This window comes from Nematolebias whitei, chromosome 5 (assembly GCF_014905685.2).
Source record: "Nematolebias whitei isolate Nwh7 chromosome 5, NemWhi1, whole genome shotgun sequence".
NCBI lineage: Eukaryota > Metazoa > Chordata > Actinopteri > Cyprinodontiformes > Rivulidae > Nematolebias > Nematolebias whitei.
Genome location: NC_056502.1, coordinates 22,478,306 through 22,503,142, shown reverse-complemented (window position 1 = coordinate 22,503,142; position 24,837 = coordinate 22,478,306). Strand labels below are relative to the sequence as shown.

Sequence of the window (24,837 nt, the reverse complement as noted above, 5' to 3'; positions counted from 1 at the left end):
AATCAGCCTAACATGCATGTTTTTGGTCTGTGGGAGGAAACCGGAGAACCCGGAGAAAACCCACGCATGCACGTAGAGAACATGTAAACTCCACCCAGAAAGGCCCCTGGACCGGGGTTTGAACCAAGGACCTGCTCGCTGAGAGGCAGCAGCTCTACCAGTTGCGCCACCGTGCTGCCTTGGGAGATGTTCAACGAGTAGATTTTTTAAAATTCTATGCTTTACAAAATCTTTTAGTCCATGTCGCCCGCCCTGAGTTTCCTTTTTAATATTTTGCTGCCATAAAACTTAAAATAAAAACAACAACAAAGTAATAATTGGCTTTGGTTCCTGCTCTTGACATGTTGTTTTTGTGCTGTTTTAATTACAGTAAATATTACTTTGCCGATACTTGCTGTGTGTTTCATTTTTTGTGCATTTAAACCACATCACACTGTTATTTGGTGACAGGGTTGTATTAGAAATGTCAGAACGTTCTTAACAATATGAATGTGAAAAATTTTGATTTTTTTCTTGTTTTTAATTCCCCAGTTCTGTGAACGCAGACTGCTCGTGTGGATCAACTGCTTTGTTTACTGTAACAGCTTAGGGTTGTTCTTCTTAGTTAAATAGTACTATTAGGTCATAATTAAACCTCTATTCTAAGGCATTAAATAATAACTTTTAAAAAAATCTATGGTAAATGGACTGTATTTATATAGAGCCTTTCTATCTAATCAAAGCACTTTACACTACAATCTGTGCCCTCATGTACCCATTAATACAGCACTCTACTATTTCTATACAAAGAATAATCAGTGCTTTAGAAAATAAAAATGACTCTACAGTTTGTAAGATAGTAAACCTTCAACTTATTATAAACATGAATAAATATATGATGTGTTCGACACTGACAGTTTTACAAGCCCTGTTCACACATTGAAAAAAGTACTTAAATGAAGCAGAATGAATACATTTAAAGTGGATTTAAATTATTTTTCTGAATACTTTTGACAAGGGTGGTGAGTTAGTGCATTATGGCCAGATACATTCTCAAAAGCAGTTCAGGGACACAGACGCAAATTTGAAACCGGCATCTCCATGTAAACACCAACACATTCTCTGTCTACAAGGTCGTCCTTCCACATTTGTTGAGCAAGACGAAGGCAGATGGCAGATGGATCTGTAGACAGAAAGGCGCGTACGTGGCAAGAGATAGGTTAATTAGATAGGGTGGAGAGAAGAGCCACCGTGATGAGAAACAGCTGTACAGTGGACAGAGATTAGACGTAAAGTGAAAACAGAGTTGCAAAGAACAAGCAGAGGAGGGCAATGTCATGAGTGGGTGAGAGAGAGAGAGAGAGAGAGAGAGAGCGAGAGAGAGAATAAAAGACTGGAACACAGTTCAGACAATTGGATGCGGAAGTTGCTGTGGTGAGCACATGGGTGTGGCTAGGTTAACGTTTTCCCCATCTGCCTTTCAAATGTGATCTGCAGAGTGGATGATGAGGCATCCCAGAAAACAAGCACCTCACAGAATGGAAGCCAAGGTAAGCATGAGAGTTAGGACATAAGACTAAATATCAAAACGCTGGAGGCTGTTTCTGGATGAAACTGAGTGAAAACGAGATGGATGAAGAATGACAGACAAACGGATGAACAGATAAAACGGAGAGAGTGAATGAGAGTGCTAGATGTGACAAACAGGCAGGCCGGTCAGACTGGGGGAAGGAGAGCGACGCCTGTACAGCCCAGAGGAGACAGGCCTCGTCCTGACATATGCTCTGAAGTCAAATGAAGATTGGCATGACCTGCTAATGTCAGCTGTCAAAGCTCGTGGTGTCCACTGACGCTCACCTGTCACACCGCTCTCTGCCCGGTGGGATGAGCTGCCACCAGGTCAGAGATCGAAATTCATTTTCTGCTGGGGGTAAATTGGGCACCACCTTGGACCTCCATCTACTGCCTAACCTGCACAACTGATATGCTGCTATACAATCGTATAGTACCAAATAACTTCTTCAAAGAGTTTTCTTTCTTATTTTGGCTGTATGTTGAGGGGGAGGAAGAAGTCTGTTCCTCCACCATGGACTCAAGATCTCCATTATGTTAAAAATATTTTGACACATCTTTCAATGCCACTACTTGGTGACAGCTTTAAAAAAAAAGATCAAATCTACAGCTCTAAGTTCTACTGGGATATGTGTGGGAGGATGGCACACATAATATGTGAACTCGCTCGCTCTTTTTTTGACCAATAAAAACGAGTTTATTGTATTTCTAGTTTCAAAGTAAGGAATCTGTTTTCTGTTGCTGTGCATGAGGAGTGTGGTTAATGATGTTGTTTGATAAAAGAGGAAGAAGTGGCCACGTGATGCTGAGCTCAATGAGCACATCTTCCTGTTTGTTGGCTGTGCAATGAACAGAGTGCTCCAGAGGCATTGCATCAGACGTTTCAGATGATTTTTACGTTTATTGTAGAGAATGTATTGACTCTGTACCCAAGCTTTGGCTAAACAGCTCTAAATAATTATAATTACTGATAGATGAATCCAGTGAGTTTCTTTTGTACCAAGAAGCGACTCTTTTTCCTGTTTGTTATGTATCTTCCTTTAATTTTTTTTAATCAAACTTAAACGGGATTTACTTGTGTAGGATCATTGTCCTACACTATAAAGGCTGCACAGAAGTATGTTGGAGTCAGTCTTCCCACCATCACTGACATCTACACCTCCAGATACAGGAAGTGGGTCACCTGCATCATGAAGGACCCCACTCACCCAGCACACACACTTTTTGCCCCGCTCCCCTCAGGAAAGAGGTTAAGGAGCATTAAGTGTAGAACCACTAGACTGAGGAACAGCTTCTACCCTGAGGCTGTTAGACTCATGAATCTCTAACCAGAATAATCACGGTGAAAATTCACATCATGTTGCTGCTGATCTGTTTCATGTTGCTGCTGATCTGTTTCATTTTGCTGTGTTCATTCGTACTCATCTGCTCACACAGACTCATGTTCGTGCTGCTGTTCGGCGTATTGTGTTTATACTACTAGTGCTTAGTGTATTTTTAGTTAATGTTTTCCTTAGTTCATATCTTAGATCTTATTACTGTTTTTTTTTTACATTTTAATACTTTTGTTGGATGTAACTGAGACCCTGTGTACACAATTTCATTCCACCTCATGTACCACATGTGATGAGAATGACAATAAAGAACCTTGAATCCTTGAATCCTTGAATCATCACCATCACCTCCTGTGATGTTTTAAAGCTTGATACATTTCTTTGAAGCTCATTTCTGTTTTAACAATAATTTCTGTTCAAAAAATGATGTGTGATGATAAATAAATTATTCTTTTCTTCTAATATGTTTCTTTCAGATTTGCGTCGCCTCTCTAACGTATTTCCTGTTGGTTGCGATTCAAGGTAAGTGCAAAAAGTCCCTACTGGTTCTGAATTTGCTCACAGTAAATTCCAAAAATGAACTGAGTCTGAAATATGGCTGTTGGAAGTATGCTGAGAATGTCAGTCTTTCTGTCAACAACATGTAAAGCTAATATGGAGCTTTACAGCTAGCTTATGGCTATTCATCTAAATTGTGGAGCGGGGCACTGCTACTGAAAGCCAACAACTATGGGAATGGACATTTGGCATTTATTATGATTACACACATTCAATTTACAATTTAAACTCTAGTTTTACTTAAAAGGAACTCATTGCTGAGCCCGACTGAGTTCACCCACAAACCGGATGTGGCCTTTGGGCCTCTAGTTGAATAGCCCTGCCCTAGAAACTCATGATGTCCATAACTTCCCACAACTCCTCTTACCATCTGGATGAAATCAATTTATCAAGTGAGTCTGCATGCGGAGTGACACGGTGGTGCAGATGGTAGAGCTGTTGCCTCTCAGCAAGAAAGTCACTGGATGGAATCCCAAATGGGGGGCCTTTCTGGGTGGAGTTTGCATGTTCTCTCTGTGCATATGTGGGTTTTCACTAGGTATTCCAGTTTCCTCCCACAGACCAAAAACCTGCATGTTAGGTGAGTGAGAGAGTGAATGGTTGTCTCGTTTGTCTCTCTGTCTCTGTGACGGACTGGAGGTTGTCCAGGGCTGTCCACCGCCTCTCGCACAGTGACTGCTGGGTATGTGTGCCACGCCCCAAAACGAAAGAACTGGGTAAAAGATAATGGATGGATGGATGGATGGATGGATGGATGGATGGATGGATGGATGGATGGAGCCTACTCATGCATTTAAAATGAGTAACACACATTTATCAACATGTCGCTGTAAACTGTGGTGAGAGTGAATCCTGCAGTTTAGGTAAGGCTCAAATGTTGCTCCAGAGTTAGCATTAACTTTATTGTGTTGACAAAAGTCTCCTCTACTCATCTGGATTGAAATGAATAAATGAGTGAATCTACATACATCTGTATTCACAATCACACATGGATCTTGTGATTCATATTCAACTTACATGCTAACTTCATCTGAAAACATGCTAATATGACGTAGCATTAGCCTCCGCTGTCTTCTGTCTAAAACTAATAGAGACATCTTGTTCATTCTGTTGTTAATTAGAAATAGTAGCACTTTTAGAACATCATTAAGTTTATGGTTATGACAGTATCAAATTATATAAAAGTTATTCGTAATATTTAATTCCTTTTTTAAGTCTGCCCAACTTCTCCAAGTTCCAGAAGAATACGCTTTTTGTTTTGTTTTCAAACTTAATTGTAATCCTTCTTGTTATTGAATGAATTAGCCTTTTGGAAATTGTTTCAGTCTAAATTGGAATTTGATTTCAAATGAAGGCGTATGTGTTTAAGAGATGATTAAATATTCATAAGCATAACGCTGCATTCATTTCAGGTAGACGCTGTAATGGGATTGGAAAGGCTGCAACTGTTTTCAACAAGAGACTGAATGTCCAATTATATTAGAGTCAAGACAGTGCTCTGCTCCTGAGCACTTAGACACAATTTATCAGAAGTATTTAAAACTTACAAACAATAAAGTCGGTCGTAAATCTTTACTCATTTAATCAAGCTGTGTGTTCATTAAAAATCACAGCCAACAAAGTTGAGAAGTATTTTGAAACTCCAGCGCTAATTGGAAGGTGCTGAGTGAGCAACCAGACAATGGCCATGTTGTCCCGTGGTCCCTCTCAACAATCTGGCTCTGTTGTAGCTGGACTTTGCCACACAATCCCACTCACAGGGCGCTCACTGTGACAGGCTCAGTGCTTCTGCAGGCCTCTCTGCGCTGCATGGCCACACACATTCTGGAGTCTGGCCTCTGCAGGAATACATGGCAGCATTGTTGGTAAACCTAAACAACACTGTGCTTTGTTCTTCATGGAAAGTTCACTTTTTCATCTTTTTGTTGTTGTTATTGTTGATTAAAAAATGAATATTTTCTTCATCCCACAGTGTCATTGGTTCAGGCTAACACATCTGCCAATCAAACAATGTCTCTAAGCACCAGAACGACTGATCCTACGACTTTTACTGGTAAGGTTCTCGCTATTTGTCAGTTTTCTTGCAGTTGAAGGTCATGCGTCTCTCAGTTTTCCTCATTCTGTCACTCGCTGGGTGTGACAGGGGAAAGAGTCGAAAGCAACGTTTCCAAAGTTGTCAACTCACCTCCAAAAGTACCCCCCACCAACGTACCCACAAACCAACGAAATGACACAAGCAGCTCAGTCAGCTCCACCCGCTCAGGTAGTGTGGCGTGTCATGAACACTAAACACAACACCTACAACTTTAGATTAACCCCATCAGCTTGTTATTCTTCTTCAGCTTTCACCGAGATGACAACAAAAGCCAAATCAGCTCAAGGTAACAACCTTCAACCTCGTGTTTTTGAGCAAAGGCTTTGAGTTTGACCAGAAGATGATTCATTTCCCCTTTTCATTGCATTTCCTCAAACTAACTGAAAAAAACGTCTCACATCTCTAGTTTCCATCGCAAATACAGAAACCTACATTTGAGCTAAAAATAAAAAGCTTCAAATCGTTCATTTCCTGTCCTGGTTAAGACACGAGAAGTAGTTATTCCGCAGCATTTTACAGCTTTGCACCTTAGTACTGGCTGAAATGTAAAATACATAGCATTAAAAACATTAAGTGTGCCGATATGTTTTAGAAACTGTCATAAATTTCACTGAAAGGGATTTATCTGAAATATTTAAAAATGCAATAAACATTTTAAGAGGCATTGGAGTGATATGGAAGTAACATGAAGATAATGAGGAGTCAACGAATCCTGTGGAAATAAATTGTTTCACTGTATAAATTTATGCTTTAGAACAATAAATGTAACTAGGGAAATTGCATATACTGCGATAATGCAATGAGAATGCTTTTTGCAGAAGAACTTACTGAAAACAGCTGAAATTAGCTTAAAAAATCATGTTGAAAAGTAACTAAAACGGAAGAACAAGACTAACAGCAGAAGAAAGCAGAAAGAATACATATTTGCTGAATTTGGTTTTAAATAAGCAGAAATTAGCACAAAAAATAAAATTAGCTAAAAACTCTGAAATTAGCAACAAAAAATAGCTGAAAAGTAGCTGAAATGGCAGAAGGAAGCTTAAACTACCAGAATGAAGAGGAAAGAGCTTAAATGAACCAAAAGAAAATGTGGAATTAGCTTAAAAGCTAAATTTTGCATCAAAACAGCTGTAAATGAACATATATCTGTGAGATATTATCCATAAATTAAACGGATTCTTTCATTTTTCTGGACTGAGTTCTATCGTGCATTGAATGATTAAATGTAATGTGAGACGTTAATTTTCTTTGACCCATCAAAAATGAATGCGGTCATTTATTAACAGAATCAAAGTTTAACATCAAACATTTACATTAATTTGGCAAAATTGATTACAATAACGGGCAGCACGGTGGCGCAACTGGTAGAGCTGCTGCTTCTCAGCGAGAAGGTCCCTGGTTCAAACCCCGGTCCAGGGGCCTTTCTGGGTGGAGTTTGCATGTTCTCTCCGTGCATGCGTGGGTTTTCTCCGGGTGCTCCGGTTTCCTCCCACAGACCAAAAACATGCATGTTAGGCTGATTGGTAACTCTAAATTTTCCCTAGGTGTGAGTGAGAGAGTGAATGGTTGTTTGTGTCGTTTGTCTCTATGTGGCCCTGTGATGGACTTGCGACCCGTCCAGGGTGTACCCCGCCCCTCGCACAGTGACTGCTGGACATGGGCACCAGCGACCCCCGTGACCCAAAATGGAATAAACGGGTAAAGATAATGGATGGATGGATGGATGATTACAATAACAGCTTAATTAATTAGCTTTACAATCAGAGACCATACGGCCATGGTATCTCTGCAGCTTTACAACAGACATTTCTGACAATATCTGGATGATTTACTGGCAAGATAGAAGAGTTTTAAAGATGGGGAATGAAGGAGTTAAGTGGAGAGAAAATGTGTGTGAGAAATGTGTGTTGAAGAAGAACGACAGCACTCTCCATTCGAACCCAGCTTTCCTCGGTACACTTGCAGTTGAAGATCGACTCTTTACCTTGGCAGAGGATAATTCCGACTTCGGTGTAGAGTTGCCTTTCAACGCTTTTCCAGCGTCTCCGTAGGATGGTTGGAAAACGTCCGGAGTAGTGACGGTGCTTCGTTCACACCACGCTCACCTCTCGGTTGGACTCGCATGAGCTGTGAGCCCGTCAGAGTTCCACTCAGATGTGGAAGATTCCATAATTCCCACAAGACTCGGAAGAACTTCGGATCATGTCTGGAACCTCCTGTTCTCTCCAGCAACTTTTCTGTTCGGTTCGGTCCTCCGAACTGAACTGCTCTCCCACCGCACTGCTTGGAACTAGGAAGTGTCGACATTTAAAGAGTTCTGTTTCCGGTTCATTTGGGAAGTCTTGATTGGCTGAAAAAGCCAACAAGGGGTGTGTTTTTGTGACGTAAGAGGTCACTAGAAGTCAGAAAAACAGAAAAATGTTTTGGAACAGACAGAAAATGTTTTTGAGACAGAGAAGAGAAATGTTTAGGCGAGTTGGGAGGAAACAGGTGCCAGCTTCTCTATTTACGTCTGAGAGGATTTAAAAACATGACAGTTCGTTCCAACAAACTTGTTTGCGTTTGTCTCCGACCTTGGACCGACTTACAACCTGCTCATTTCAGACAGAAGATCAAGAAAATGAATAATTACTCTGTAACAGACCTTAACTTGATTTCTACTTTGAATGAGGATTAAAAATCATTAATACTGTTTCACAGTTGATTTAAAATGAGTAGTTCACTTCAACATTTAAAATGGTTTGAACTAAACACACTTTGATTATCAAGACATTTGTAAAATAGTAATGATAATAAAAAAGAGAGTGTTCTTTCAATTGATCAGTGCAGGACACTTAGAAAGTCTCTGGATGGACTTGATTTTGTGTTTCTGGATTCAAATCAATGAAATACAGTTCTTGTCCCAGGAAGGCCCTCAAGGTCAGGATTTGACCTGAGGCTTAGTTCACTACACAGCTAAACAGTAGCTGAAATAGCAGAAAAAGCTGAAACTAGCAGCAAAAAATCTGAAAGAAGCATAAGTTGAAATAAGCAGAAATTGCTACAAAAACTTGAATTAATCTGAAAACAGCTTAAATTAGCTAAAAAAAAATGCTAAAACGCTAGCTGAAAAAGTAGAAAAAGCTTAAAGTAGCAGAATAAAGCAGAAACAATACAATACAATTTGCCCAATTAGCTAAAAGAATGAGAAATGAGCACCAAAAGGGGAAATTATCTGAAAAAAGCTTAAATTTGAAAAAAAAGAAAAGAAAAACAGCTGAAAAGTAGCAAAAAGGAAGAAAGAAGCTGAAATTACCAGAAGGAAGTGGAGAGAGCACATTTTTGCTCAATTATGCTGAACAAAGTTTAAATGTGCCAAAAATTAAGAATTAGCTGAAAAAGCTTAAGTAGCATAAAAACAGATAAATAGTAGCTGAAATAACTGAAATTGGCAGAAATAAACTTAAAGGAGCATAACAAGCTAAAATTAGCAGAAAGAAGTTAGAAGAAGCACAAAAATGCTGTAGACATAATCAGAAAGGAGCACAAAACAGCTGAAAAAAGTTTTAATTTGCACAAGGAATCTGAAAGAAGCTGAACCAGAACAAAATGTGAAAGGAGCAGTAAATGTTTGTAAACAGATCTAAAAAGATTTTAAGGATGTAAAATGAGCTCAATTCATTTTCTATGAGGAAAAAAATGGCAGAAAAGCTAAATATTTTAAAAAACTAAAGTTGCACTAATACCAAAAATCATAGCTGGATTGTCCTGAAAGAGCTGAACATTTTGATTTATGATTTGATGAAAGATATTGAAAACTGTGGGACAAGAATCACGCTGATAAACGTACAGATGGATCATAATTGCATGCTTCATAAGCGCTCACACTATTACAGTATTAAACTTCATAAAACTAGGTTGTAAAATTCTGCCTGCCTTTTGGGAAAACTACGGTAGATAGAATGTTTAAATAAGTTATGGGAGCTAATGCTTTTACTGTGTACTTTTCCACAGTGACGTCGCCTCCATCCAAAACAACAAAAACAGCCAAAAAGAGTAAAGCTCCTGCCTGGGGTACGCTGATTTTTTTCCTACTCCATAGTTACCTTTAATGTCAGAGGCGTTGTGGTTTCATTGTTATCTCTTGGCTTAGTGACAGTATCACAATTCCCTGTCTTCCACACAAAACCCACGGCGTGATGGCAGAACAGAGCACCTCACTTCCTCTCTTGCCAACAGATTAATGCTCCATTGTACCTTATGCAAAAGGAGATAAGATATTTGTGTCCTCATGCTGCGCTGGCTTACCATAGATAAGATTTTGATAAACCATCAACAACATGTCAGCAGAACCAGTAGATCTGTCATGCCATTTTTGACAGTTGCTCCCCACTGATGTTTTCTGTGCTTGTTCCTGTAGATGCTTATTTTGTTCAGCAGTCAAACTTAACTCAATTCTTTTACCTCTTATGTCATATAGATCCAATACGGGACAAAGACTTTACCTATGGTAAGAAACTTTTCTGTTTTTCTTATACAAACACTTACCAGTTCAATTTATAAATGACATTTTGTTGGCCATGTGTTCAGATTATGGATCCCTGCGATACGCCGGTTTGATCATCGCTGCAGTGCTCTTCGTCATGGGAATAATGGTTATTAGCTGTGAGTTTGTGTGAAATCTGAAAACCATTTCTGCATTTTATTATCTCTAGTGACATTCAGCCAGCATTTCCAATCTCTTGTTCTTCTTTAACTGCAGGTGGCAAAGTCTGCCGGCTGCCAAAGTGTCGCAAGAAGTCATCAAAGTCAGTGTTACACTTTACTCCCAACTACATAATGTTCATTTTGTGTTTGAGCAATGACTTTTTTTTAATAGTTGTAATATTTTTATGTTGACTGCATTTGTGCATGCTCAATAATCCAGGTAGAAAAAGCAAACAAAGTTAAGTCAGGTCCTCTGGACAGATGAAAAAAAATATATATAATTTAAATTGTTGAAACGTTTAATCTTTTATCCTAAAAACGTCGTCAGTCTGACCAGTCTGATTCACACCGACAAAGCCTTTTGGATAAAAGATCAAACATTTCATCATTTTTTAATTTTTTTACTTTTTGCATCCGTCCAGAGGACCAGACTTAACTTTGTTTAAATGGCTAAGGTACTCCTATCCAATTAGGAACCTGTAGTTCATGGGATTTTTTTAGACCTTTGAAATAAGGTTACAGGTGGACATGTTATGGACAAATATTATCTTACCAGTTGGAGATACTTGTTTCAACAAAACGTAGTTTGGAAAAAATAATTTAGCTCTGATCAGGCTGATGAGCTAATAGCCATTTGTCTAAAGTGGAGCCAATAAAAAAGTTATCTACAATAGATAAGATATTAATTGTTCATAAGCGGCTCGACCGAGTATGATTAAGCCATTTGTTGGGCAAAACAATAACACACCTGCTACAAAACACACATGTATTATCTTTATTTTTTAAATGAAATGAGGCAGTTTAATAAAGTGGCAAATGTGTTTGTTTTCCAGGACGTATCATGTGGTCCAAGGATAAAGACGTGTGCACAGTGACAGCTGCGCTGCTTTCCAAGAAACCAGGAGAATAACACTTTACTAACACCTAGCAGTGTGTGTTTGTGTGTGGACGGACAGACTGAGACGCTGCTGGGTAACTGGACTGGAACATCTACGAATAAACAGAAACAAGGCCGACAAGCGGGAAAACAGTGGATCATTACCTTTTTTTTATTTTTGTAAAATCATTTCCTTTATGTTGTAAACTCCTCTGAAAAGTACAGTTTTAACAAATTATGACAAAATGACTCAATTGTTCAGTAACAATAAAAGCAAAATGATCCTAATAACCTCTGTGCCTCACGGATCACCCTCACTTCTCTGTGAGGAAATAAAAACTTTATGCTGGGTCACCTTCCTTAGACTTTTTGCACACTCCTTCCAAAATAAAAAAAGAAGAAGAAAAATAAATTATCATGTTTAGCAAGAGTGTCTAAGCCTCTTAGTGGTTTTATGCTTGTGAGTAAAGCCCTAGATTAAACAGCATCTACTGGCACGTATCTTTGCATCCATATGGTATCTAAATTATGCACACAACAGACTGAGAGAAACCAGGCATAGTTTATAACACATTTAATATCAAAATAAACACCATCCAGAGTCCAGCAAAGCTGCACAATATACAGTATATTTTATCCTGTTTTCTAAATGCCATAAGAACATATACAAGTGATGACAGCGGTGCAAACAAAGACAGGTTATGATTGTTTTGTGAGATATGAATGTATTAGTTACAAAAAAAAATTATTTATGAAAGAAACCCCATTCGATGTCTTTGGTATAGATACAAAAGTCTGGAATTAAAAAGTGCTTATATGAATACAAGTATCTGACATAAAATTCAACATTATTGCTGTAAAAGTAACACTAAATATACATTTTACATTTGTATACGACTCCCATCCACACAAGAACTTTACCCTTAAACTGAAAAACTAACATTTTCAATACAGATTAACTATTAAATAACTAGGGGAAAAAAAACAACATTGAGAGATTGGTAATTCACAATAAAAGCTGACGTTTATAACTTTGCAGAGTTTGTTTGTAAATGCGTCAAAAGCTGAGAAATAAATGGTTTTTATGGACAGCTTGACCAGAAAACCCAAAGCTCAGGTTCTAATGGGTTGCTAAAAAAAATTAAATGAGCAATGCCATTAATACAAAATCAGGATTTCTTTTACTTCGATAACATCATCAGAGGGGTGGGGGAAGCTCAGTTGTCTTGCATTTACATTAAGTGGGTAGTGTCATAATAAAGAGGCAGTAATAAAGAGGCAGTGTTGCACGATCCTTTCCACAGTAGGAAAATGCATTGAAGAGTTGACTTGCTGCACTTATAGTTCCACATAGAAGTAAGCATCAGTAAATGAACACAATGATTAGGCAGAAAACATGAATGAAATGTTTTGCACTGCAGTGTATGCCATATTGTATGTTTGAAATGCTAACATATAAGAAGCTTTTTGATCAAAGCTACACATTTGAGAAATAAATGCTGCAGGCACAGTGCTCAGATATGAACAGTAAAAGAAAGCACAAGCAGTAATATACTCATTTGTTTTGTACCAATATAGAAGCATATTTTTTGATGGCACCCCAGTAAAGACAAATAGCTTTTCTACAATTTTATACAAAGACGACCGCTCCATTTCTGCTCTTAAGCTTAGCTAGATTGCAGCCCAGCTCTGTCCTCAGGAAGATTTAACCAGATCTTGTTTTGACAAATCAGGTGTTTAACTCCATGTTGCTAAAAGCCATCAACGCAATTTAGCCCCCCTCAAACATTTTCTGACAAAAACAGGGCCTTTGGTTTTAGTTATTTAGCTTTCCTGCACACTGCATGATGGATGCCATTTGAATGAAATTACCGTCCTCCCTCAGAATGAAAAGGACACTGTTGGTATTTTCCCAATCATTCCACTTTATTTAACACCTCCCACCAACCTCCATCAGGCCACCAAGCTTCCTGCTACTTGTGCGGAAAGCATTAATCTAACACTCCACAGCGTTTTTAAAGGCATTTACAAAATGCACAAGTAAACAGTGCTTTTTCCAAAAACGAGAAAGAGGGAGAAGTGAGAACATTCATGGTGATTGAAAGGTGTACTCAGCTGGTATTGTTTCTTTTTCATAACGATTGAAAAGATGGAGTAAAGGTATTGCCTCTTCCAACTCTGCCTCCTACTGTCGTTCTCCCATAGGGCCAGGAACAGAGGATGTCAGACACGTGAATAGGAAAATAAGTGAGCGCTCCGCAGGCTTAGTGTGGATTAGCACGGTTTGACTCACTTAACGATCATTTCAGAGACAGGTCTGTTTCACATGCACCAAATTCAAATGAAAATACAGCTGCATGGCTGGTCCAAAACATATCCTGCAGGCCATAAAAAATAAATGTATCTATGCTAATTTATCCATTTTAACTAAAGAAGCCTTAAGCCATGTGCACCGTCTTTAATTTGGACTCTTCAAATAGAAACCAGTTAGAAGGTTTGAATGTGTTCCAAAAAGCCAAGGCCAAACTGTGTGCATGTGGTCGAGACAAATAAAACAACAAAAGATCTTTATAAAAGTGCAACTGCAAATAGGAAAGACATTACTGCATACAATGACACGTCCAAGACATTGTGTGTGGGAGTGAGCAACAGAATGAGCAGTGAGAAACAGGCTGTTGTGCAAATCAATTTAACTGTCCTGAGTCCGAGTGGAAGATCACATAGCCTGAACCTTTGCGCCTCTCTTGGCTTCGAGGCAAACAGCTGCTGTGCTGCCAGGAACTAGATGGCCTCTTTCTGGTTCTGCTCTGTGGGCACAGAGTAAATCCTGGAAAAGGGAAAAAGCAGGCAACAAAGGGGAAAGAATGAGATGAAAGCCATGCAAAATTATGACTGATGATCCATGTGAGGTACAAGTCTTAAAAACATTGTCTGCTTTATGCTGGAGTCCTTTGACAAGTGCACGGTAGCTGCATTACCTCAACCAGAACTCAACCCTGGGTGGGACTTATAAACCCAGGAGGAAACTGTTGATCTAACAAGCCAGAGGTTGCTGTGCGATTAAGCCTCTTTTTCAACAGAGCAATCATTCAGCACCAAACTCCAGAGCTGCAGCTCCTGCAGGCAGCTTGTAATCCTGCAGAGGAATTTTTACTCTCGCAGATAGACTTGGGTGTCTTCTCTGTACTAGATGTTCTCCAACTATAAGACTTTGAACTTCGTAACCTCTCTGACCCAAATCATGGCCATCATTTCGCAACCCCAGTACAAAAGAAACTGATTACTTTGCAAAACTCTTCCAACTGCAAATAACAGCAGATAGGGGAGGCCAAATGCAACAGAAGGTAAACTCTGTGGAACTGGTTCAGGTTGTTTTGCTGTCAGGCAGAGATTGGCTGGTTGTCAAGAAGCCAGGAAGGTGTTTACGTGGTTTATTTCTGAGTACAGCTGCGTACAAATGACTCAGTTTGAGGGAACAGGGAACAACTTCGAACAGGTCGAGTCCTGTCCCATTCGGTCATACGTACAGACCCAGTGACACTGTCTTAGAGCCATTGTTTGACAGATAGGCGGGGAGTGCTCACTGGTAGCTGTGCAGGGCTCAAGCTGTAGCAATAATTGTTATACAAGTCCAGACGGGCTCAAATGGGTGGATGCTGGTGATTGTTTTTGCTAATCGCTGCTGTTTTTCTTTAGTTTAGGCGTTGATGAGTCAAATGAAGCAAAGCAAAAAGTACTAGTAGAAAGTCTGTTACTCATCTTACTGGTTCTGTCACACGGATGAAGTGAAACCAAAATTCTTAGTAAAACTTTGACACCAATGCCTCACAAAACAAACAACCGTTTATTTTTTGTGTTTTTTTTAATAAGAGTAAATTGAACTTACGCTTGCTGCCGAAGTCTCAGATGCCGTTTAACTATCATTACAGCTGTAGGAAGGGGTGAAAGAAAGGAAAAAAGGTCATGGCTCCACAAGAGAAGTTCATATTTACTTAGGTGGTGACAGCTTTACAAGGCACACAGGGAGCATAGTGATTCCTGACAAGTGCTGAAAGCAGCTCATTTGTCATCAGTGGGAATGTAAATTTCACATTTCAGTATGTCATGCTCGAAGCTCAACGCAGAACACTTACTGGCTATTGCTGCGATGGTAAGAGTCAACACGGTGGCACCCACGACGACGATGATAAGAGTCATCTGACCTAAAAGAACATAATTTACAAAAAAAGGTTAGCTGTAGGTCAATATGACAAAAGTTTTCAAATGAAAAGCAAATTACAAGTCGGGGTGTATTAAAATTAAAGATCATAGGGTTACCTGTTGATTCATCCTCAGCTGTGGTTTTATCTGCATTCACATTAGTGTTGTGTGAAGAGACTAAGTGATCAAAAAAAAATGCACAGTTAAGTCTCACAAAATGGATTAAATCAAGAATAATCTGTGTCTTTAAAGGATCTAAGTAACAGCTAACTTGTGTTCCTTAGCATTTGCGTTTTATTTCAACAAACCGAGTTTTAAAAAAAACGTGTTTTGTTCTAAAGAATCGTAGCCATTTGCAAAAAGCGCTGCTTCTCCAGCAGCAGGCAGGCTGGACTCTAAGCAGGTCTGTAATTCTATCAAACGCCCATCAAAGCCAAGATGAGGAGTGACAGAGAGGCATGTGGAGAGAATGAGAATGCCAATGTTGATTAGATGACCGACAGGATGGCAGAGACGTCAACGTGCTCATTGGCCTTTCAGCAGAATCCACAGGGCCCTTCTCTAGAGAGCTAATTGATTCCATTCAGGGCTTAATGGTTGGAGGGAGGAAAACGCCAACAGGGGCCACAGCCCTCTGCACATATCACTGGATTGGAACACCCAATACACAATGCTGACTTCAGACAGTAATTAGAGGCCATAACCTTCACATACTCTGCTCTGGCCAGCTGCCAGTACAGTGTTAGTGCTCACGACACCGAACAAACTACACAATCCAAGTGTCCAGGCTGCCTCTTAGGAGGAGTAATGAACTCACCTTCCCTCATGATATCCTCCTCTTCTTCGTCTGTCTCTGAAACAAGAATAAATCAGATGCTTGTAAAGAAACTTTTTTTATTTACTTTCAAACAACGTATCTTCTATTGTACAGCAAAGATTAAAAAATAAACATATCCTTTTATTTCTTAAGCAACACCAATAAACCAAACTAACGTAATGAAAAATAAACCGGGAGCCTTTACAAAACTACATCCTTTAAAAAAAAAGAGACGTTGTGAGTAAATAACGAAAGCCTAAATGAGAGGAAAAGCCATTAAGGCAGGCAAGAGCTGCACTCGAGAGTCATCAGCCAGAGTTATACAGCTCCTGTTGTTCACTTGGTTAAAGCATGTAGACATGTGGAGATGGATGGAGATGAAAGCCACATAAATATTATACCTTTACCCAGTGGGCTGCATTATAAGCCTGTACCTCATCTACAAAAACACTATTCTTATCCAAAGCCAAAATAATGACAAATGTTGGGACTAAGTAAAACGCCCAAACAAATAACCTGTGGATGGCTTCACTGTTCTACAACTAAATTTAATCCCCAATTCCATGATTCATATCTGTTCTGATCACTCCTCTCCTCCACTTAATGTCGTTTAATATTAGAAATTATTTCAAGGAGGAAATTCACCTTCAGAAAAATAAAGTGATGTGAAATGTACAGATGAAGTTTAAAGTACAGTAGTCCCTCGCTTCTTCTCGGTTCATTTTTCGCAGACTCGCTTTATCACTGTTTTTCAAAATAAGATTGGACATGACACACAATTGGCTGAAGGATGGATGAGCCGCACGATCGGCATGAATTTTTTATTTAAAATGAAGTATTTTAAATTATTTAGCACCTCCAACAGTGCAGGATAAACTTCCTGCTGCACTGTGTCATGAGCTTTGCAGCAGAGAAGTGGGCGTGGCCGAGAGCGCTTGCAGGTGGCAGAGAGCTGAGATCATGACAAGCTGTGCTCTTTTAGAGCGTTTACTTTAGAAACAGTGTTAGGGAAATTGCAAGCATGTGGGAAGGGTTCAAAACACCTTAATATATACATGTAAATAAATACTAAAATAAACTTCTACTTACAACTACAGTAAATACTCAAATAAACTACCACTTACTACTACTACTACTTGTGTACATAGTTTCGTTCCATCTCATGTATCACATGAGATGGTACAACAATAAAGTTTACTTGAACTTGAACTTGGACTATTGAATCCCTACTTGGCGGATTTTCACTTATCGCAGGAGGCGTGGTCCCAAACTCCCGTGATAAACGAGGGACTACAGTAAAACTAAATTGTGTTTTTCTCTTCAGGTGTCGTATATAATGAACGTACAGTAATTTAACTAAATCTATCTATAGATAAAATAGATAAAGCATTGTTTGAACATTTGAGTCTATATTCTGAATAATACAGCATTACACCCCCCTTGACCTCCCCCTCTTTACTTCTAGTTTATGATACCACGACTCTTTACCTTTTAAAGGTAAATTAATCCACAGTAGTACAGTGGTAGTCGGCTTTTCCCACCAAATCTGCACCTTTTAAGTTATTGTGTGTTTATGAGCAAATTTTCAAATCACTTTTATTTACGTGGTACATTTAAACAACCAAAAGTTGACTAAGCACTTCATATTTGAGCTTCAAAGCTCAGACGGCTGATTATTAAATGTCAAATTTCTATAAATGTTGAAGAAAAGATTAGAAAAATCGAGAAAATTTAACAGTTTAACAAAAGAATGGAATACGTTTGACATTTCTTGGGAGCTATCATCATCTGGCACTAAAATAGAAAGCTTGAGCAACTGTGATAAAGTTATTATTACCAATAATAAATCTAAAGAAATTATTATTTATGTGAAACGTCTCAGCATATTTCTTTTCAAAAACGTGTCAAGCAGAAATTATTTCTCGCCATTTTCCATAATAGGTGTGATCTCTATTGATGAAAATGCATGTGGGTGTCAGACGGTTTAATTTCTACATTCTTGCCACACAACAGATACCATTCATTTTTTGATGTCATAAAAAAAAGAGTTGTGCTCAGCTTTTTAAAAGCTTCTCTTTAAATGTTTTTGCACTTTAATTTCTTCAGAGAGGAACAATACTCACCAAAGCTGCCCGATCCTTCCTCATCGTATGAAGAAGCTACAAACAGAACAGAATTATGACACATCCACTTAAAGTGACAATGTTTATGTAAAGATATTACAGTTCTGCTGTAAAATCACGTTTTCTGAATCTCACTATGAACTTAGCAACAGTTGCTTCCATTCACTGTTTGTGTTTTTCCTCTCTTGTTATCTTAGGTTGCTTGAGCGAACAGGTTTCGTCACTTCTAGGTTCTCTTTTAGGTAGGGTGTGAAAATCAGTAGCAAGTGCAAACACTAATCCTGCTGCGCACAGACCGTGCACGTGTGTTCAGGAAAACTTGTGTGTGGCTGGATGCGTAGACTTGATTAGATGTTTATCGGCTGAGGTGAGAGCATACCGGTGGCAGCTGGCAGCAGTAGCAGCAGACACAGAAACAGAGATCGCATCATCTTCAAATGCTGCAGGGAGGAAGGGGGGTGGGGGTGGGGGTGGGGGGGATGAAAAAAGACATCAGAGTTAAAAATATCTGCTATTAACATTCAGCCGCTGATGTGAGTGAAACCTCTGTGTTTTGGTTTAGAGACAAGCTGTGATGGAAAGCTGAAACCTGTTCTATTATTGGACCTTGCATGTTGGCACTTTCAGTTCTAGGATCACATCCCAGCAAATTCAGAATAGAATTCAAAATCTTACTTCTAACCTACAAAGCGCTCAACAACCTAGCTCCATCTTTTATTACAGATCTTATTGTTCCATGTTTTCCAAACAGAGCACTTTGCTTTCAGACCGCAGGCTTAATTGCGGTTCCTAGAGTTCCCAAAAGCGGAATGGGAGGAAGATCTTTCAGTTTTCAGGCTCCTCTCTTGTGGAACCAACTTCCAGTTTCTGTCCGTGAGGCTGACACATTGTCCAGTTTGAAGACTGGGCTGAAGACTTTCCTTTTTGATAAATCCTATAGTTAGGTTTGGCTTGTGCTGTAGGCTTAGACTACTGGAGGACAAATTGACCTCATTTCCTTAAACTAATTGTTAAAAGTGAATAGTTTTCATTGGATATTATTTCTATCTTAATATGTGATTCTCAACCTGCCATTATGTATCTGTTCCTCCTTCCTGTTCCTCTCAAACCCAGATGGTCAAAGCAGATGGCCGCTTGTCCTGAGCCTGGTTCTGCTAAAGGTTTCTTCCTAATTTTCTTTGTCGCCTTCGTGTTTGCTAAAGATGAGAGTTCTATGATGAAGTTAAATTCAAAGCAGTCTTCTCCTCAGATAAATTGTGTTAACTTATTTTGATATATATGGATGTTTCTGTTCAGTGCCCTGAGTCGACTTCTAATTGTGTCTTGGCGCTGTATAAATAAACTGAATTGAATTGAATTGCCAGTCAGTGGAAAACTACAAATTCTGAGCCAACCCATCCTCAGTTCGTTCTGTTTTGTTTTGTTTTTTTAAGCAAGCTGGCAAATCTAGATTGTAATCTGATATGTGTGCTGGAAAGAGGGTTGAACGACAAAAATTTATTTCCCCATCAAGCTCAACAGGAAAGAAAACCCGGTGGTTCAAGCACGTCTGTCACACTCGCATGGCAACAAGTGTCGAGTCAACATTTTCCCCCCACAATGCAAAGCCTGGGTGCTGTACCAGCTGAGTAACTACAGTTTCCAGGAAGATTTCCACGGACCAAATTTAGTTACTGTAAACAAATTTCTAACGAACTTTTGAAAAGCGACTTGAGAAAGAAACAAAACAAGGAAAATTTGAATTTAATTTTGTATCATCACAAAAATTAATTCATGCAGCGTCTGTTTTTGGTTTTCCTTTTGCGTTGCGTGAGTTTGTATTGTTAATTTAACAGAAAACAAACTTAACTTCCTCATGAAACCGGGTCCTAAACCATGTCTACTGCCCTTCCTTTAATACAGGCACATACAGTAGATGGGAAACACAGCTGTTCTTCGGCTTGTTAACAAAGCCCCCAGCTGTTTTAACACAATATGAATGCTATTTTTTTTAACGAGGCAATCATGGGAATGACCTTTTTTCCGGTTCAGGAGCAGTATGATGCTTCCTCAGTCAGATTTAGCCCATTGAACAAGGACCAGGAGTCAAAAAAAGCAGGCAGGGCCCGGATGAATAATGAACAAAGTGGGGACTCTCCTGTTGAACTTTGCACCACATGTTCAACTTCAGGCGCCTCTGCATTTTTTCCTTCTAACATTGTGTCCCTATTTCCTTCCCAGTTAATCACTACAAGGAAACAACTGAAGTGAGACAACAGCAAATCTAACACATTCCCCCACCCCAGGAGGCACAAAAGTGCTGTTGCGAAAACTATGCAGATGTGTCACAATATTAATAAATAAGATAACCATCCACCACCAAATAAATAAATAAATCCCACATTCTGCCATCTTTACAACTACGAACACTGCTGAAGTAGTTGAGTTAATTTAATCTGTCACACGAAGACGAACGTCCACCACGTGGAGCTGCGCAAACAAACCTGTCTACAAGATTAGCTCCATACGAAAACAGCAGAACGGCATGAAGAACTATTTTGGCTGATTATACAAGGAGAACGACGTTAATCACACGGCCGAGTCTGATTGGAGAGAGGAGTGGAGTGTGGGGGCTGCTCTGGCCTCTTGAATAGCTGAAGTAAATCTCCAAATGCAACCAACCTAAGAAGCTGCAAATAAAAGCCTCTTCTGTATCCAATTTGCTTTTCAGAGTCGCTTTGGGTGAAATAATAAGCTGATCCAATTTGCAAATATTTATCCACCCAGTCCACTGCCTCTACATCCAAATGGCTCCTGACGCCTGTATTATTTTCCAAATTGGGTAATATATTCTTGTACATTTGAATTTGCTCTTTCATACCAAAACCCAATTTGCGACATATAATAACCAGCAGTGCGCTCATAAAGCAGACATGCCAGCTGCCTTCTGGCTAGAGGATCATAAACAGTAAATGAAGAAATCAACAAATCGTGAAACTGTAGTTCTTTTACACAAGACATGAAACTACAGGAAGATTGTTAGAGGGTTTGGGGACATTAAGTCTTGTTTTTGTTCCACTTCCTCTAATAAGGTTATCACTGGTACCAATGAGCCTCACGTCAGTTTGTTAAAAACAAACCTAAACCTTGGTTTTTACAGTTAAATGGGATATGTCAGAGCTTCAAAAGTGTGGGTTTATGAGTGATTGATATCTTACCTGCTGTGAATAGCTTTTTGAACAAACTCGGTTTAGAGAAACAGAATTCAATTTTGATCAGACTGACGAAATAACGGCTAGTCCAAACAGGGTCAAAGACAAAACGAGTTTCTACAATCACAAAAACTCATCAGCAGCACAATTTATAAAGATTTACATTGTGTTAATTGTACTTTACATGGTTATTCTGGCAGAAATAATGGCATTCTTTTTCTGGAAATGTGTTAGACTGTATAGAAGTGTTACAGCTAGGCGCTATTACGACCCAATCTTGCAAAATATCCTCTGTCTTTCTGAGAAATTAAAAGTAGTCTAATTTAAAAGTATATAAAATAACTCTCACATGCACCACTATACAATTTACGATACTTTGTTTTATTTTTTTTATTGGACCACAAAAATCCACTTGTGTTAGCTAGCTATAGAGCTAGCAAGACTGCTAAATAACAAGTCCTGTCAAATTAAAAGTCTCATTTTCCAATTTGGACCGTTCATAAAACTATAATAGGCAAGATTGTAAAACTTTGTAGCCTTTTCACAGAACTTCACTTCAACCTGACATGAACTGAGCCTTTAGATCTTGTTTTTGTTCTTATTTCTCTAATAAAGTTTTGACTGATTAAACTACCATTTACCTTCATGTCAGTGTGTCTACAAACAAACTCAAACACCAAGTCTCTGTTAATACTGTTAACACTGCACAAAATACACCAAGTCCTTTTAAAACACACAAAGTTCGCACAGTCTTTACTTTAGTTAATCCTTAAGAGTAAAGACTTTTTAAACCCTTATCGGGTAACCACAGTTGGGTAAGGTACTGCACCGCAGATAGCGCTGATAACCAGTGATTCAGATCACAATGTCTAAAATATGACTTGAGAACTAAAATATGTGTCTGTAAAAACAAAAGAAAAACAAGGGTAATTATAGTTTATAAAAGGCAAAGCTCAAATAAACTTCCTCTAAAATTTTTTTTAAAAGCCAACAATAAATTGAAAAAAGAAAAATCAAACCCACCCCCCAAATTATTTGTTATTCATCGGCATTCAAGTACAAAATCCAGACGCTTCTACTTGAATAAAGAAAGAAAACACTTGTATAGAAATTCTTGCTCAACCCTGCCAACTCCAAAGCTGCTGTTTATCTAAGTAAGGTTAATGCAAATACGCTCTTTCCCAAACACACTCTGCTGCTGTTGTGTTACACTGCAAACAGACAGGATAACTAATAATACGATCAACAAAGTAAACTAGAACTCACCACACTTTTAGTCAGCGTTGTGCATAGCAGTGAGTGGTCCAACTCAGGTGCACACCTAAAACTAGGGAGCTTTGATGGTTGGTCTATGAGCAGGTCAGAGCAGCCAGCAGTGAAACAACTGAGAGGATATGAGAGCGCTTCTGACGATGACGCATTGTCATTAATGCACATATCCTGTCTACGCCTGCTACCTCTGAGCAAATGTAAAAAGAATAAAAATAAACGACAGTACATGTGGAGTTTGTACTTCTACAAAATGCTGGTATTTTAAACCACAGCTGTGCAGAGTTCATCCACAAATCTGTGAGCACGTACAGCTCAGCTTTAGTCTTTATCTGATGGAGACAAAGCTGTTTTTTTTCTTTATTTTGTTAACAGCACTATCAGCAGACCTGTCCCAGACGCACAGAAGTTTCTAAAAACATTTATGTGAAATGTAACTACATCAGTTCACCACAAAGGAGCAACATACAGTAATAAGCTATTAAAAAAAAAAAAAAAACCTCTGTGAAAGGTGTCTGCCACACCTTTACAAAACCACAGACAGTTTGATCAGCTAGATTTATGTAGTTTATTTGCACACAAATCTACGTCAATTTCAGGTTAAAAAATAACCTTAATCAGCACATTGCATGATATTGCACAACACAGGAAGTGATATGTAGCGTGGGGTGCAGTGTAAGTTTGAAACGCTTGTTCCGTCTTATGCAGAAGTCTACATATTCAAACATGTTCTTGATGTTTGGAGCCTACTCTATGATCTGTGGGCCACAGCTACATAAAATAACAGATTAAACTATCAAAAGCATGCTTCAGATTACAAACTTCCTGCTGCTGAGTGGGCCAAGTTGTACAGGAACCGTCACTCGCTCACCTAGGAGGGGACTTTATTGCCACCTCATAAAGTTCAGATCGTGGCCCCAAAAACATTTGCCATTTCTTGCAAATTTTTACCACTGTGGGGAAACACCATTGCTTTTCAAAGGCAGTTTTTGTTTTTCGTCTAAAAACCAGTCGGCGCCACATAGCCTTGCTCTGCATATGAGGATTTCGCAAGACTTTCTTTTTGAACTCAACCCTGCAAACAAAATGTTTATTTTTTTTAAAGGCCCGAAATTGTGATGATTATGCAGATAAGTTGGCAGCTGCAGCCAATTAATCAAAGCCAAAATGACGTACTGTACGTGTTGATTGACAGGTCATGTCTTCACATGCACAGGTGCACAAATAGGGCCTCCCTGCCAACTTTCACTTCACTTGGCAGTGCTTTTCCTGTTCCATACTGTCAAGTGTTATTTATCCACAGAGTCCATATATTTGTTCTGTCTGTCAGCTGTCTTCAGAGAAGTCACTGCTGCACCAGCTGTGCCTTGTAAATGGAGGGTCTGCACATGCTTGTCTTTGCAGGTGCAGAGTTTTAATTACCCTGGATTCAAAGGTCACTTTTGCACAAACACCAAAGCACCATAGTCTAGTTTTTCCTGCTTGTTTCTCTCTTCACTCACCTCGCTGCTCTTGCTCTGGTATTTACTTAGAGTTGTGTTTTCAAACTTAAAAGTGTAATTTCTGTTTTACTCCATAAAAAACTACAACTTAAACCTACTACTCTGTGCACAATTGGGGCGAGCACGCTCCAAAAAGCTTCGTCTTCATCACCACACCATCAGTCACAGTGCTTACATTAAAAAACAGAATTTAATGCACTACATTTTGCAACGTTTTAAAAAAGCATTTCTACTTTGTGAAATACAAAACTTGCTGCTAAAACTAATTAAAATGAAGTAAACATCGCTGTATGATTTAATAGATACTCTTGTAGAACCTTAGCTGAAATGTGAACTTACATTCAACTGATGTGACTTGTTCCTTTGCAGCGTTGGTTTGTCGTTGCTCCTGCAGTCGAGGTCCTTTGCTATTTTAGTAACTGCCTGTGTGCGTGTACTTTAATACAGGTGTACTCAGTCTGAAGAAACCTTCCTTCATTGGCTGCTGAGCTGGGTGAAATATGACACCACCCTCCCATATCTGTTCTAGTAAAATTGCTGTGCACACTGGGAAACTTGTTCTCAGCATGTTTGGTGATCATATCAGTCATAGTGTGCTGCTTTGTGTCATGAAGTTGTCTGCTACTGTCAGAGA

The 24,837-nt window shown here is 39.0% G+C and overlaps 2 protein-coding genes across 2 annotated transcripts; one reads left to right on the top strand and one right to left on the bottom strand.

Moving 5' to 3' along the window:
* Window positions 1-1,400: 1,400 nt before the first annotated feature.
* Window positions 1,401-11,448, top strand: fxyd5 (FXYD domain containing ion transport regulator 5). Its single transcript, XM_037677040.1, has 10 exons — window positions 1,401-1,529; window positions 3,362-3,407; window positions 5,416-5,496; window positions 5,587-5,706; window positions 5,786-5,824; window positions 9,532-9,591; window positions 9,998-10,027; window positions 10,108-10,182; window positions 10,280-10,325; window positions 11,058-11,448. The coding sequence occupies exons 1-10, from the start codon at window positions 1,482-1,484 to the stop codon at window positions 11,080-11,082; spliced, it is 570 nt and encodes a 189-aa protein (XP_037532968.1). The 5' UTR covers window positions 1,401-1,481; the 3' UTR covers window positions 11,083-11,448.
* Window positions 11,449-11,758: 310 nt separating this feature from the next.
* Window positions 11,759-24,621, bottom strand: si:dkey-262k9.2. The gene is made up of 8 exons (XM_037676355.1): window positions 24,543-24,621; window positions 18,621-18,681; window positions 18,242-18,277; window positions 16,119-16,154; window positions 15,419-15,478; window positions 15,235-15,303; window positions 14,988-15,030; window positions 11,759-13,928 (listed from the first exon to the last, which is right to left on the bottom strand). The coding sequence occupies exons 2-8, from the start codon at window positions 18,670-18,672 to the stop codon at window positions 13,883-13,885; spliced, it is 342 nt and encodes a 113-aa protein (XP_037532283.1). The 5' UTR covers window positions 18,673-18,681; window positions 24,543-24,621; the 3' UTR covers window positions 11,759-13,882.
* Between the last annotated feature and the right edge of the window lie 216 nt (window positions 24,622-24,837).

Excerpts from the sequence above, each read along its gene's own strand:
- fxyd5 (XM_037677040.1), top strand. The coding sequence starts at position 1,482 with ATGATGAGGCATCCCAGAAAACAAGCACCTCACAGAATGGAAGCCAAG. Across the intron at positions 1,530-3,361 it reads CTCACAGAATGGAAGCCAAG|ATTTGCGTCGCCTCTCTAAC; the intron begins GTAAGCATGAGA and ends TGTTTCTTTCAG. Across the intron at positions 10,326-11,057 it reads TGTCGCAAGAAGTCATCAAA|GACGTATCATGTGGTCCAAG; the intron begins GTCAGTGTTACA and ends TTTGTTTTCCAG.
- si:dkey-262k9.2 (XM_037676355.1), bottom strand. The coding sequence starts at position 18,672 with ATGATGCGATCTCTGTTTCTGTGTCTGCTGCTACTGCTGCCAGCTGCC. Across the intron at positions 18,278-18,620 it reads ACTGCTGCCAGCTGCCACCG|CTTCTTCATACGATGAGGAA; the intron begins GTATGCTCTCAC and ends TTCTGTTTGTAG. Across the intron at positions 16,155-18,241 it reads GGAAGGATCGGGCAGCTTTG|AGACAGACGAAGAAGAGGAG; the intron begins GTGAGTATTGTT and ends TTCTTGTTTCAG.